We start from the raw sequence: 15,037 nt of genomic DNA on the forward strand, positions 1-15,037 counted from the left end.
TATTTCATTTAATGACCTGGAGCATGCCCATGTAGGACAGGAAGTGCTCATATGAACCCACAGAATGGAATGACAACGCAGAAGCATGTCTGGCCTAATGCTCCTGTTATCCATTTCCTGTTAACCACATCCCAAAATACCCCACATTTGTTTGGATTTTCAGTTCAATTGCCAAACTATTGTTACAGCAGCACTAGGCTGAATTGATTTAAATTGTGTTGTCATGTGGTATAACGTGAAACTTTATATCCAATTTAAAATGGCTGCATAGCTGCCACCTAGTGGAGGCCTATATATCGTGACGTCAGATGTCGTGCACCTACATACTCAGATCTCAATGCATCTCCAAGACATTGAGTGAGTGGCCACTAGGAAGTGTGTGGTCAGTTCCTTCTAGGAGGATGAATAGTATTAAGAAGAGCAGTGAAAATATTATGGCGGTAAGTAGCATAATAGTGTGTGAAAGTTTTCATGTATTATTATGAGATGTCAGCATACAGTAGGCATTTCTATGAGCAGTGATCAAATATGTTAAATACTATTGTGACGTTTTATTTGTATAAACACTTTTCTTTACTAGAATAATTGATATATGGAGTTAACTAATATATGGAGGAATCATTGTGGATAGAATTATATACTATTAAAATGAATAAAAACATAATTTTAAAAGATAAACAAAGGTGAATATCAACAAAGATGAATGAAATAAGATGTATATGACAAATACCACCATAAAATGGAAATACACCAAAATGCAAAAGTAACAGATAAACATGGTTTCAGTATAGGCTATTTCACAGACTTTTAAGAATTAGTTTACAGGTAGGATATGATATCTATAGAAATTACTTTTGACTTCTGTAAAGATCTGCAAAATGCACAGAGCACCTCTCCTAACCCTGCAGGATACCTACAAGGAACAAAAAAAAAAGAGAGACTGAGGAGGAGCTTCTTTCCTCAAGCCATCCATATTCTGAACAAGCACACGACCAAATTAACTTCACTTTGCACTTTATACTCTCTCTTGCTAGTTATTAAATATTTCTTAATATTTCTTGATCTATTTTTTTCTCAAACTCGCACAGAATAAGCAATATGTGACAAATAAACATCCTTGTATCCTTGTATCATTGTAAAGATCGCGTACTTGTATCAGACGCTAATGAATAATTGATCACAATTCAAGATTAAGAGAAAAGGTTAACAATGTAATAATATCCTGATAAAGACTAGCCTATTAACGCCAAGTGAATGAAGAGTTGCAAAGATTTAGTTGCAACAGAATCTCTCACAATGTGGATGTTGAAAAAAGAGGATCTGTTGAAAATGACTTTTGTAATAAGAACGGACCAGCTTGGCTATCCATTTTGGCTATCATCAGGCCTTCAGGACAGTTAGGAGGTAACCTTTCCCTAGGTTGTTTGAGTATGGCCTACCCACTTTGCAAATAGGGAGATCCTTCAAAGAAATGTAAGGGTCATGGCATCTCAAATGAACATAAAGAATATGAAGATATAAATACATATCTTATTATTTCATATGGGGCATTTGTATTTGAGGTATGTTGTGTTCTTTATTTTAATTCTACATTTCTACATGAACATTTTCAGTTCCCTTCCATGTTCAAGAAAAAAGAGTTTGCACTTCTCTTGAGTGGACAAGTACTAGTTAGAGGACTAATAGAGCTGAAAAAAACCTCCTGCATACTGTTTATTTCAATATTAATTTACTATGAATTACATATGGTTCATATAGACTAAACGGCCACATAAACTGGCGGAAGTCCACAAAACGAGACCTTTTTTCATATGAATATTACAAGTGAAATAGACGGTGAGCAGGGTTTTTTTTCCCAGTTCTCTCCAATGTAACATTAAGGCATATCATAACTCTCTTACTGTAGCCTATATGTAGCGGACCCTACCCATACACAGTTTAGAAAGAGAGCAACATTTACAGGAGCCTTGTCATACAGCTTCAAGCTGGTCGTCATCCCAGGGAAACTGAATGTTACTTCCCTTCATCTCCTCTTGAATGACAGCGGTGAATTTCTTTTTGTGCTCAGGACTGAAATGGTTTTTCCAGTCTCCTGAAATGCCTGCAAGTTCAAAAGAAAGCATGAAACTTTTCATTTGACATGGTTTTGAAACTTGGTTAGGTCATCTTGTGGCTAGATTCTGTCATTACCTTTGCGAAGGAAAGCTGACTTTGAATTGTCCAAAACCTGTTGTGGCACCAGTGAGTAGTTGGACATAGCGTTGGTCTTCATTGTGTTGAAAGTGCAATGACTGACCACATTGTCCAGGATCTCCTCACTCATCTTTTGACCAAGGAAATCAGCAAAGCGTCTAACAACTCCTTTCAGGTCCTGGAAGAGAAAATCATAAATGTGCATTCACTAAGAGGGCCAGGGCAATCTTAAGTCTAACTAAAACTAATTTAAGAATGAGGCAAAATCCATTTGCTAATTCAGCATCATGAGAGCAAGATCCTCTGCACACAAGTTGGTCCGCTCAATGCTCACATGTCCCAAAATGACTTCACTTTGTACACAAGACACTTGGTTCATTGTGTGACTTTTCACTTTGCCCGTTGTTTACATTACAGAGAGAGTAAATTCGTTTTAATAAGTTAGTTTTTAATATCTTAATGCCTCTAAATATATGTCAAAACTCTACCTTGTGTCTTACCTCAACCATCTCCTCATAGGTGACGTACAGAATTCTATTGCCCAGATCTGTGTTTCTCCAGCTCCTCACATGATTTGTCCACTTCCCAAATAACACTTAAGCAGAAATAACACAGTAACTGTTTTGCTGTACATATATTATATACATATGTATCATATAATGTACATATATTATATACTTAATATACTGTATTGTAGGCTATTACATTGCTGAACAACTTGATCTTGAGAAAGCATAATCTCACCTTGCCCTGCCAGAAATTTATCAATAAACTCTTCAAAAGTGCCAGGATCATCGAGGAAAGTGGCCATTTGATGGAAAAAGAATGATGACACCATCACGTCTTTGGGGTTGCGCGCCACATATATAACCTGAGAAATATGGATACTGTAAAGAGCAGCATTACTGAGAGTGACTCGCTGAGCAAATTCAAATTGTGGTCCCGTGGGAAATCTGGATTTCCAGGGTACTTCTCAACTGGGGGACCCCAACCCCTGAAAGCAAATCTTCTTTAGTGCCACTTAACAAACATATCCTCTGTATCTTACAGTGTGCATTTACATTATATTATGCACTGTTGTGGAATAATACTTTACCAGTGGTCTGGACTAATGACCATCATTACCTTGGCTTTGGACGAGAAGAAAGAGGGAGGCATGAGGTTGTAAGGCATGTGTGACACCATCACTCTTGGTGGAGTAATTTTATCCATGACCAGAGCAGCACGTGTTTCCTCCAGCCAGGGAACTCTGTCCCAGTTTGGGATGGTCTGCACTGGGGTGAAGTCACCTCCGTTGAGGATCAAGGGCAGAATCTCCTGCATCCATGTGGTGCCTGACAAAAAAACACAAAACATTAAATATCATAAGAAAATGGCATTGGAATGGAATTACATAATACAGTCAAACCTATAAGCCTGTTCATGTATGAAATATTTAGACCTGAATGTATACAGTAGTAAGACAACAAAACATCATGCTGGTGCTTTATGTGATTATGCTGTTTCAATTCATTCTTACATTTTTTAGATGTCTTGAATGCAAATGCCTCAGATCAGGATACTTGCAATCTGTAATTCAAAGCCACTATTTTCTGCTAGTGAATTAGGTCCTCTAGCCCATGTGCACTCAAAATATTATACAGTCCCGGGCCAGATAATTGGGACACAAAAGTGGCCAGTGCAGCTTCAGAGTAGCCTGGGAAAACCAAGGTGAACTTCCGGCAAATTTGGTATTTGCTCTGCAAGTCCGTCTGGCCAAGAGCCCATTCAAGCCCATTTCCAAATTTTCCCAATCGAGGCACCAATCACAAGCTTTGCACGATGGCAATAACAGAGCGACGTTGAAGCAGTTATTGCATTCGTTGCTCTGATTGGTTTTAGGTCTATCCAATTGTGCCCCAGACCCACTCTCAGTTCTGGTGTCAAAGACCTAAAGACACTTGGCTGAGCCAAAATAATATAAAATAAAAGTCAAACAGACTAAAGCATTACTGTCAGATTCCAACTTGTATTTGACTTTTATTTTGGTTTTGAGATTCTGGCTCCCCGGCCTTGTGTCACTATTTAACAATCACAAGAAATCAAAATCTGACAGAAGGCGTTAGAAGCTTACTCTTTACTGCTTTAAAAAATGAAATGGGCTACTTATTCATCAACAAAAAAAATTGTTGCTTCCTGTATAGGACTTTGATTCCAAAATCTGATTGGAATTCTAGGACTTTTTGATAAGGGCATGTTGTGGAAAACATTTCCACTTTCCAAATCCAAATTCACACTTAACTATATACTAATTAGCACACTTAGTAGGCCTACTGTAGAACAATGCGTCCGAAAGGAGACAATGCAGACAGGAGATCTCTGAAGACTGTTAGATCTTTATTCCTCGTATTGCAGTGATAGTGATAGTTTTGGGGCAGCCGTGGCCTACTGGTTAGGGCTTGGGGCTTGTAACTGGAGGGTTGCCGGTTCGATCCCCGACCAGTCCACAGCTGAAGTGCCCTTGAGGAAGGCACCTAACCCCTCACTGCTCCCCGAGCGCCGCTGGTTGGGCAGACAGCTCACTGCTCTGGGTTAGTGTGTGATTCACCTCACTGTGTGTTCACTGTGTGCTGTGTGCTGTGTGTGTTCACTAATTCGGTTAAATTGGGTTAAATGCAGAGAAACGAATTTGCCTCACGGGATCAAACAAGTATATATTCTATTCTATTCTAGTACAGCCTAAACAATGTTCAGACCAACCGTCAGGGCAATTGGGAGTAGGTGAGGTCATCTGCCGGGGCCCCCCAATGAGATCTAACTCTGGATGGCTACAGCCTTTCATACTCCTTTGCCCTGAGAGGTGCCCCTCTCGCACCATCCCGAAACATCCTTTAGCCAATCAGTGTTGAGCAAGGTCAATTGGTGGAAATCACCATCCATCGTTATCATGCACAACATTCTACATACAGTGTAATCTGTTTTTTTCCTGGTTCTGTCCCAGACAAGAGAAAAGAGAGGTTCTTCTCATCTTGTTTACTTCATTATCATGCACCAGGCCCCTATGTGCTCTCTCCACACCAGCTGATGATCTCACCTCTCCCCTGACCTTCGAACAGCACCGGAGATGTCCTCTCTTGGAGAGAACACGTGTCCTCCAAAACCCCACTTCTCTGACTGTTGGTCTTTTTTGCTCAAGATATTAATGGCCTTGACTCTCACAGCGAATGCATTAGACCCAAAATGCTTACACCAAATGCAGTAGGCCCAACATTACAGCTTATGACCATGAATACATTCTTTGAATCATGAAAAAACAGCACAGGCAAAAGCTGGCATCAAGTATACCCTATAGTCCTATTTTCACCCACCTATTTGAATTCTGACAACTCGCTCTACTTTTAATGGATAACTTCACATAGCCAAGGTGAAACTTCTGCGCTTTACTCAATACTATGACAGTAGATTTCAAAGCGCTGGGGAGTTGGGAGGCTCAGCAAGTTGTAGGGGAAAAAATAAATAGAAAACGCAAGAATTGTGAGTGTTCTTATAAAAGTCCATTATAATAATTGTGTGGCATTGGCATGTAACATTACATTCATGATAATTGTTCTGATTGGCTTAGACAATGTAGACTATGGCTTCAAACATCATCATCACATAAACAATGTAGCCTTGGTAAAACCTTACATCCAGCATCCAGCATCCAATGTCCAATGTTAGCTGGCTAGCCAAAATGGTCACCTTTTTGAAAGTATAGGGGGAGTATTTTGAGTTTGGACGAGTATGACTGGTCTTGCTGTGGAGTGTGTTCAGATGGGCCGCGTAAAGCTCTCATCAAGTAGGCACCTAATGAGCTGTGATCCATGTGCCTAAAAGGATAGGTTGAGCTTAATCCCCCCCCCCCCCCTTTTCCCTATGCATGAATACTGCCGTGTGCGTGTCTGCTGCATCGTATTTTACATGCACATACCAGAAACATCCCAACCAATTGCACACCACATTCTTGACATAAAACCTGTTAGCGTGTAACACATGGGGTCAAAACATCTTCCAATGCAAAATGGGCATATTATGGTCAATCCCAGGTAGTCTAATTTCTATCCAACTGAAATGTGGTTGTTTGTTTGTTTAGTGTGTTAAGTAAAATTAATCAAAATCTAAAACCAACCCAACAGTTTGACTGATCAAGTTAAAGGCCTACAACGAAATCTCTGTCAATATAAAAAATGACAAATTAATGCATCTGAACCCTTCATTTGCTATAGTGAGCTGAGCTCGTGTTGGGTTTTTTTTACACTATGGATTGCTGCTTTTTATGTAAAACAGTTAAACAAAACAAAAAAAATATGCCTACCCGATTTTGGATAAGTGATGGCGAAGACATCGTCATCGTTGACCTGAAAATTCTCGAAATATTTCAAACTATCTTCAGAGTGCGCAAGTCTTGGAAGTGGCAGTCCGTGATAATTCAGATACTTGCATTCCATTGTGTTAGTCCAGGTCTGCATCTTTAATTTCCTTTAGCGTGCGCTTGTGGGGAAGGCGGCTACTTGGCCTAATGTTGTACCAACCTCTCTCCGTCTCTACATTTATGCTGGTGTGTAGCCAATCCTACGCTTGGAACGAAGCGAAATGCGCGCGCCGTACCTCCAAGTAGGTTTGACGGGTCTCGGGTAGATTAGCAAATTAATGCAATGGTACGCCCTATCACTGTGCGATGGATCTTTTCAGTATCTGAAAAAAAAACCCAGAGTAGGCCTATTGTATTTGTGATGCTTTTTGTTTGGTGGCTCGGATTCCTCCATCAATTATTTAGTCACGGCTCACATTATTTCAATGAATAGATCTTTGTTCGTAACTTGACGGACCGATGTCTGGTCAGGCACAAAACTAGGTTTAATTGGGAAGCATTTACAAGTCGCATAACAAAGGCACTGTATTCTGTATGCATGGATAGTAGGACATTCGGTCTAACGGGAGCGAAACCAGATCCTCTCCCCATTTACAGAAGGCGTTCCAGGGGGCAGTTCTTACTGCCGGAGCAAAACGATCCACGTGGGAAAAATAACTTAAGGCAATAGTTCCAAGTCCCCGAGGTACGCCCGATTCCATGAACTAGGAGAGAAATGCAGAGATTGGGAAACCGACTAACGGCAGACTGCACTGGCAGGTCAAACAGAATGATGTACTGTAATCAAAACAATCCAAATGTGGAGTAAATAAACATTTGGAGTAAATAATGTCACATTCTCAGAGCACTTGTTTCAAAAAGGTAAATTTATTAAACATATTCAAGGCTGGTTACGTGACAGTCACATTAAGAGTAAAAAAAATCTTGCCAATCTCAAAGCCATTTAACTTGCACGGCACAAAGGTCTGACGAGATGTGCAGATGTGCAGCTGCCTCGGTAAGCTCACAGAGGTGCTCAATCAGGCGAGTTAAGAATGCGTGCCCCCCAGTGAGATCAGCTCACTTCTTAAGGAATGCATGATGTCTGTGAAACACTGAATATACTGTAGATCGCCTTGGACAAGACTGGGAGAACTGGACAAGAACGCTGTACAAAGTCAACGCAATGCAACAAATGTAACACATGGGAAACAAACAGCTCCTCCCCAGTCTTTTTTTTTTTTTTGTCACTGAGAATGTGTCCAAAATATAATGCCAAAAGAAACATAGCACACACACACACACACACAATCTAGTTCACTCCAGATGAATGAAAGGTCTGAAATGTCCCAGCCAACATCTCGTTCGTTGTCCTTTCAAAACATGACTACAGCATCAAGCCAAGTGGTGACATCACTGTTAAATTTGTTATTTAATGTCATTTGTCATAAATATTTTCATAATCTCATCTCCCATCCTCAGACTTCAACAAAAAGTTGTAGCTGTCACACAGCTGAAACGACTCCTGGTAAATTCAGCATGCCTGGAGCTACGCAGCGTCCCCCAGCGGCTCAGTTGCTATGAACCAGAGTGATGAAGAGGAGGAGGGAACAGAGGGAGATGGCTCCAGTCAGTACTGCTTTCACCAGCAGCGCCATCCAGCTGCCCAGCAGAAACATGTGGACAAACAATCTGCAGAAGAGAAAATTCCAGCACTGTGCGTTAGGAATGGGACAACGGCAAACAGTTTAAGAGTGAGACTAGCTCGCCAAGTCCAGCCCACTGATATGAGGTCACTGAAAGATAGGGTCCACTGGAAGGCTGTTGAAATTTGAGCTCAACAGCCAAACAAATGTCAGTCCTCCTTTTCAAAACATTTAGATTAGCCAGAGAATGTTTATCGTGAACAGAGTCTGGTTTCTTTTTACAGAGCCAGCCCAGGACGGTCTTCTTTTACAATATTTTAAGCACACAGAGCAGACAGTTAGAGCACTGTGCAGAGCTCTTATCGTAATTTCAGCAAAAGAGTAACTGGACTGGATACAGATAATAACTTTATGGGGCCAAAAAGAGTGAGCTCCGGAAGTGCTGGGCTTGCCAATTGTTTCTACCTTCTATCACAACTCTGGGGTTTTGCTTTAAACACATGCAATACGTTTGAATAAGAATTGTTCGGCAAACAAGTTTCTGCTTTTCTGTTGGAATTTCTGTTATCAAAATGTTAGCCATGCCAACTGTATTGTTTTTGAACGCATAGAATAAGTATAGCTTGTAGTATGTGGAGGCAGCGGGATGAGGGAATGTACCGACAGCAGTCTGCTGCATTCCTGTCAGTAGCTTCTCTATTTTGTACTCTATAGTCTATAACATTAGCCTGGGTGCCAGCTGATCTCGCCCACAACATATACAACCGGTGCTAACACCTTATACAGTTCCGTACAGATGTACAAATACATCTGTACTCACCAATGTGTCATGAGTGTGACATATCTGAATGTAGTAGGAATCCGATTAAAAATGAACAGCAGTCGTGCGTCTTATGTATTTCTTTCGGTGGGAAGGTAATGAAAAGTTCCACCGTTTGCCTTAAACTTCGCAAACAATGCTGCAATTTACTTGCCGTAGGGGGTGGAAGGGTGGGTGTGTGCAAAGGAGGAAATGGAATGAGAGTGGGGGGAGCAGTGAGATACATTTTGCGTAATTTGTATCCGTTGTCCAGATTGGTCCAATTTCTGGCAAACATTTCAAAAAGAGGAATTTCTATGAAACGGAGATGATCAGAATGTCTACCTCTTTTCGTATCCTCTTGAATGCGGGTAGACTACCGTTATTCAACAAAGACAAGGTAAAAACAGCTTTTGATTCTCTGTCATCTTTAAGGAAGGAAATGCAACTAACTCTGATGCAAACAGGCGGTATGCTAAGTCTTAAAACACTTCCTCTGCCTCAACTGTGTTCTATAGCTTTGGTGTGACTATGACCTGTTGTACGCCTACATGCAAAATGTAAGTTAAGACACCCATGCTAAAGTTGACTAAAAAGAGGAATAAAAAAAAAAATCATCTTTTGGAACTTGATCTTAATAAGTAAGGAACTTATGTTTAAGTATACTCAATTCCCATAGAGGCAGGCAGATTTTTATTTTTAAAGGCCAGTTTGTTCATGGATCCATGATCCTATGTTCATGATCAAGTTCCCTTGGCCTTTGGAATTAAAATAATTAAAATAGCCAAATCATCACATACCCTTCATCATACCTAGAGATTGGGTTGGGGTACTTTCCATAAGATTATCTCTCAATGCAAATCAAACCAGCGATTAGGCTAACTGAAAGAAAACCATGCCAATCTCTAGGTATAATGAAGGGTGGGGCTATTTTAATTCCAAGGGCCAAGGGAACTTTATCAGGATGCATACTGTAGTACTGTACTGTGTACTGGGTGGGGGTTATGTTAAGATACTTACTCCATGAGGAAGGCCTTATATACACAGAGTCCCAGTAGCACTGTCACAGGAAGACGGAAGCTCTTGGGCAAATCGTACCGGGTAAACATCCACACAACCGCTGCCATAGCAATATAGTGCACCTGACCAGTCAGATAGAGGGAAAGTAATCAGTCTTAATGCCATTGACACAAATGTGAGATATCACAAGACAGATGAAAGTAATTACTTACCAAACTTATGTTAGAGTCAAAGCTCATTTGGATGTATTTCCAATCAAATTCAATTCCTCGTGCTCCCACCCACAATGGAATACACCTATTGTGAGAATGTAAAATAAGGGAATTCATGTAAGAAATTGTAAGGGAGAGAATTGATCATGCAGTGAAAGGAAGGCATCTCCAGTGATACCTTTTATTTCACTGCAAGAAAAATGCCAATAGCACTTTATTCATTCAACCGTTTATGTGCATGCTGAGAATATCTGTATGCTGCTCACCTTGACATTACTAGCTCAGCAGTGGCCCAGCCCATGGCTGCTACCATGATCTTGTACTCGCCCTTCCCAGCATTCCTTGACATGACAAGATGGAGGCCTAGCAGGTCAGCTAGATCAACAGTGGCCTTCATGAACTCCTGTGTTGGACACATGAGAAGGTTAAAGATAACATGTATTACCCACAGCCTACATACTGACCGATCTCCCACTCCCTCCCAGGTTCATTCTTTCAGTTAAGATTTAGAGGGCACTTGTTGATCTAAGATGACTAGATAGATAGATAGATAGATACTTTATTGATCCCCAAGGGGAAATTCAAGGTATTGAAGGTATTGCACAATGTTGTAAATGGTGATCTATTAAAATGATTTCTGTTCCTACAGTCTAATGACTACAATGGATTGGAAACAAATATTGCATTTTTGAGAGCTTCTAAAATCACAATGTATGAGATTTAATTTCTCCAACAACACTGGTGAGTGAAGAAACCCATACTGTACATTTAATCAATAGAGTTCACCATGTGCACTCATCTGAATTAAAACACAGTCCATACAAACCAAAAATGAATTAAAACATCATCCACATCCCCAAAACAAATATCAAGCTAATTCTATTCCCTTTTATTCACTCTTTTTTCTGAGTTTTGAGGAAACGATTTGGTACTAATGAGATTAACTGGAAGGGGACAAGTCAATGTAGACAAGTCAGTCATCTTAAACTAAAATCACTTACTCAATAGAGTTACTTTTGTATCATAAATGATGTGGTATAACAGCTCATGCTACAGTATATCAGGTAATGTTACTGTACATCAGGTGAAAGCATCTAAAGGCGTATATTCATTAACTCTTCAGAAATAAGAGCTTAGATACAGCAGAATTGATGAACCGAAGATATCATTTCAAAACACAATTCAATCAATAAAAATCAATCAATACAATTCTGAGAGCACTCTCTTACCCCAACAAAGTCATAGACACCAGCCCCTCCTTCCCATGTAGGGAAAAAAGTAGCCAGGAACAGCATCTGAAAACATCATGAAAGTGTGCAATGATTAACCTGTTGCCAAACACCTCAGCATATTCTAAGCCAGCTGAGGAGCCATTGAGAATGTGGACTCAAATTCCTAGAAAGAAGGACTATAGGACTATAGGACAGGACTATACATGAATATCATTTATTAAAATATACATTAAAGTAATATAATAACATAGTAGTAATGAAGTAACTGAAAAAGCTACAAGGAGACTCCAGCATGTTTCAACCCAGAGGCCTGCTGGAAAACAATAAGAGGAAAAACAATCTGTGCAACAGTACTAGCTTAGTAATAATAAAGAAATGGTATAAATTGGGTGACTGTACCAGAAATCAACAAGTATAAATAGTATGGACTTGACAGGTGACTAAAGAAAACTGAGGTATGTTAAGCTCCTGTCCATGTTGCAGAGCACTTGCAATGGCTTCAGTGGCACAAGAAGAAGCAGTGTGCTTTTGTGCTTCTGGCCACATAAGGAAGCTTTATAGCGGTCTGGCCATTCTCTCCACTACCATGGCAGCTACCTCAATGTTGTTTTCCTGCAGGCATTACTCTGTGAGCTCTGTCAAAAGGGCTCTAGGTTGAAACATCTCGGAGCTCCTTGAAGTCATTTGTCATGTGCTTTTCAAACATATCTGTCTGTTAAAATCTTAAACAGACGCGTGACAGAAAACAGCAACTCACTTTGCAAAGCTGTACAAATAGGTAGGTTGCTCCTGCTTGGACACATCTCCAAAAAGCATTGTATTCAGACCTGGGTGGGCAAAGAGGTTATAACTACAAGCACTTGATTTAAACCTGATGTATTCCACCTTTTTAGGCCAGAGGTCCCTTGACTGAGAGAGACAGGGCAGAGGGACCTCTATAATTGTGTAATACAATTGTGTTGCTTAATAAACTACCAACATCACTATGTTAGTATCAAGGTAGAGAACAGTAACCTACAAAGTACATTTTATATCAATGATTCAGATTCAGAAATGGAGAGTGTTTTTGTAATTATTCTTTCAGAAGGGCTTTGTGAAACTTCTGTCGAACATAACTAATTAATTTAGAATATTTTAGATCATCTGAGTGAATGATTCTATGATATCCATTTATTTCTAATAAATAACACTGTTGTGTTATTCTTCTGAATAACGTTAAAGGCTTGCCATTGTCATGTGTGGTTGTGGATTGGCTTAGGACCAAACATAGAATTGTAATCCGCATCTAGACAAAGAAATAACCTATAGACTATACAGTGGGGCTTATCCCAACCCAAGATGTTGCTAACAACTCCTACCCTTACCCTTAGGCATGTGTGGACTACATAAGAGGATTAAGCAAAACCCATCCAAGCATATGCCTGGTATGGAAACACGTTTCACATATTTCATCACCTCCCATTTTCACATTTCTTTAAGGGGTAGCTGCTACAGTTAAACTTAACTACCGGGAAACTACAGGCAACTAGGCAACTAGGCGTATGGGCTATTTTCTTCAGCTGTCAGTAAAACTGCCACATGGGTACAACCTTCAGATGTCTGTCTAATCTACCAGGTTGTTTGTTCAAACAACGAAATATCCTGTACAATTTCCAACTTTCAACCAATATTGTGTAATATTTCCCCATCGTTTCATTAAACAATCCAATATTGTGTAATATTTCCACATCATTTCATTTTAACAATCACTCTACAGATCAAGACAAATCGACAGAGAAACTGTCAAATCATGTTGATACTTACAGCCCACTGCATTTGTACGTGATGAAATAAGGGAAGTATGCCAAAGCAAAACAGTTTCCAAAGTGAAAAAGCGTCATGGTCCTCCACCCTGATAAACATATAGATTCGTTTTAATTCATATTCCCAGACAGATCTACACAGACTTGACAGTCAGCTTCTTAGATAGCTAGCAGTCATAAGTTAGCTGCCAATGAAATAATACATGTTTAGAGGGCAGTCTAACGTAAAATGTGGTTAAAGTAGGGAGAGATAGAAACTAACAGCCCCTGCACAACATGCACGAAAATGAGGAACCTTCGATTCAACAAAATACATATTTGGCAAACTGGCTAGTTAACGTTAAGGTGATAAATGTTGCCTAGCATGCTTAAGTTCAGTTGCTTCTGCTCCTATGCCTCGACATGCTCTCAAGAAAAATCAGCAAACATTAAACGTACTTGTGCAAATTAATTTCAATACTGTTGTCTTCTACCAGATCCAGCAATGGATTGAAGGCGATGAAATTCCTCGAACACTTATGTATAGACTGGGCAAGACAGGATAAATGGGATAAATGGAGGATAGCTAATGCCGGGGTAGCTAACTAGCTGATCTCGAGGCGGAAGTGCTAGTGTTCTACGCCGGTCCCACACTGAAAAATCACGGACACAGTCAAGACAATCGCTTATTCGTTCCACATGCCATCTATGTCCATCGCTCAGTGGCCAACGAATGTAGGCTAAGTAATATTGCTTTCTTGCTTGGATTTAGAGTTTGTGTGTTTTTTTCTGTTTCAAAATTATTTATATATTTACTGCATTGGAATATTATTTTCATGTCGATGCCTTATTTGAAGAAATAAAAGTGGCCCTACACGGACTCTGTAGCCTACCTTTACAAATATTTGACCACCGCGTACTTTTTTGTATTTGTCGTAGCCATAGACCTAAAAGAAAGCAGGCAAGGTTCCGACAAAAGCAGAGAATTTTACTAGTGAGATTTTGAAATGTACTAGCACTAGATGACTGCAGTAAGATTCTTTACCACTAGATGTCCCTAAACGCCTATTCATGGGTTTCATCAGGTCCCTTTCCACAGGTGTATACAATCAAGCACCTTGATTATCAATGCAGACTGCATGGTGCTTGATTAATACACCTGTGCAAAGGGACCTGATGAAACCCATGAATAAGTCTGCTCCGTAGAGGATCATCCGGATCTATCCATCTCCGACCTTCGTGAAATCTCATATAAACTTATTCATACTATTCCTCCAAGAGTTTTATAATTAGAATGAAAAAAGACATTGATGAAACATGTTCATTTTGTGAGGAAGCCCCAGAGACATCAGTGCATTTATTCTGGTTCTGTCGTTGGCCTGAGAGATTCTGGACAGACCTGTCGACCCTTCTTTACACCAGTTTAAAACGGAACTTTGATTTTTCTTTTAAGCATGTCTTGTTTGGTTTCCATGATTTCAGTAATGAAGAAAGAAATGTGTTTTACATTGTGAATCTAATATTTCTTCTGGCAAAGTACTTTATTCATAAATGTAAATTTTCCAATAGCAAGCCACTCCTCTCTGTGTTTATAGCCTAAATGACATAAAAGTGTACATTAACACACTTCAATCCTTAACCAGCCCCAAGGCCATTAAGACAACTCTCCTCCTGGGCTCCTTTCATATTTGTGATTAAAACCTTTCCTGTTTTTTTTTTTTTTTTTCTCCCTTTTTTCTTTGATGTATGTATGTATGTATGTGTATGTGTTCTGTCATTTTACTT

General features: G+C 39.8%; 2 protein-coding genes across 3 annotated transcripts; both read right to left on the reverse strand.

Annotated features, from left to right (window-relative positions):
- Nucleotides 1–649: 649 nt before the first annotated feature.
- Nucleotides 650–6,821, reverse strand: LOC134082741 (sulfotransferase 2B1-like). 2 transcript variants are annotated; one of them, XM_062538683.1, is made up of 6 exons: nt 6,527–6,821; nt 3,319–3,527; nt 2,938–3,064; nt 2,682–2,788; nt 2,191–2,371; nt 650–2,101 (listed from the first exon to the last, which is right to left on the reverse strand). In XM_062538683.1, the coding sequence occupies exons 1-6, from the start codon at nt 6,678–6,680 to the stop codon at nt 1,971–1,973; spliced, it is 909 nt and encodes a 302-aa protein (XP_062394667.1). In that variant the 5' UTR covers nt 6,681–6,821; the 3' UTR covers nt 650–1,970. The 2 variants fall into 2 exon arrangements, with proteins under 2 accessions (XP_062394667.1, XP_062394668.1); XM_062538684.1 differs by having other exon boundaries at nt 2,694–2,788; nt 6,527–6,807.
- Nucleotides 6,822–7,431: 610 nt separating this feature from the next.
- tmem147 (transmembrane protein 147) lies at nt 7,432–13,881 on the reverse strand. The gene is made up of 8 exons (XM_062538685.1): nt 13,712–13,881; nt 13,275–13,362; nt 12,229–12,298; nt 11,469–11,534; nt 10,506–10,642; nt 10,240–10,324; nt 10,028–10,149; nt 7,432–8,254 (listed from the first exon to the last, which is right to left on the reverse strand). Exons 2-8 carry the CDS (start codon nt 13,349–13,351, stop codon nt 8,134–8,136), a joined length of 678 nt encoding a protein of 225 aa, XP_062394669.1. The 5' UTR covers nt 13,352–13,362; nt 13,712–13,881; the 3' UTR covers nt 7,432–8,133.
- Between the last annotated feature and the right edge of the window lie 1,156 nt (nt 13,882–15,037).

The sequence above is a fragment of the Sardina pilchardus genome, chromosome 6 (genome assembly GCF_963854185.1).
Source record: "Sardina pilchardus chromosome 6, fSarPil1.1, whole genome shotgun sequence".
NCBI lineage: Eukaryota > Metazoa > Chordata > Actinopteri > Clupeiformes > Clupeidae > Sardina > Sardina pilchardus.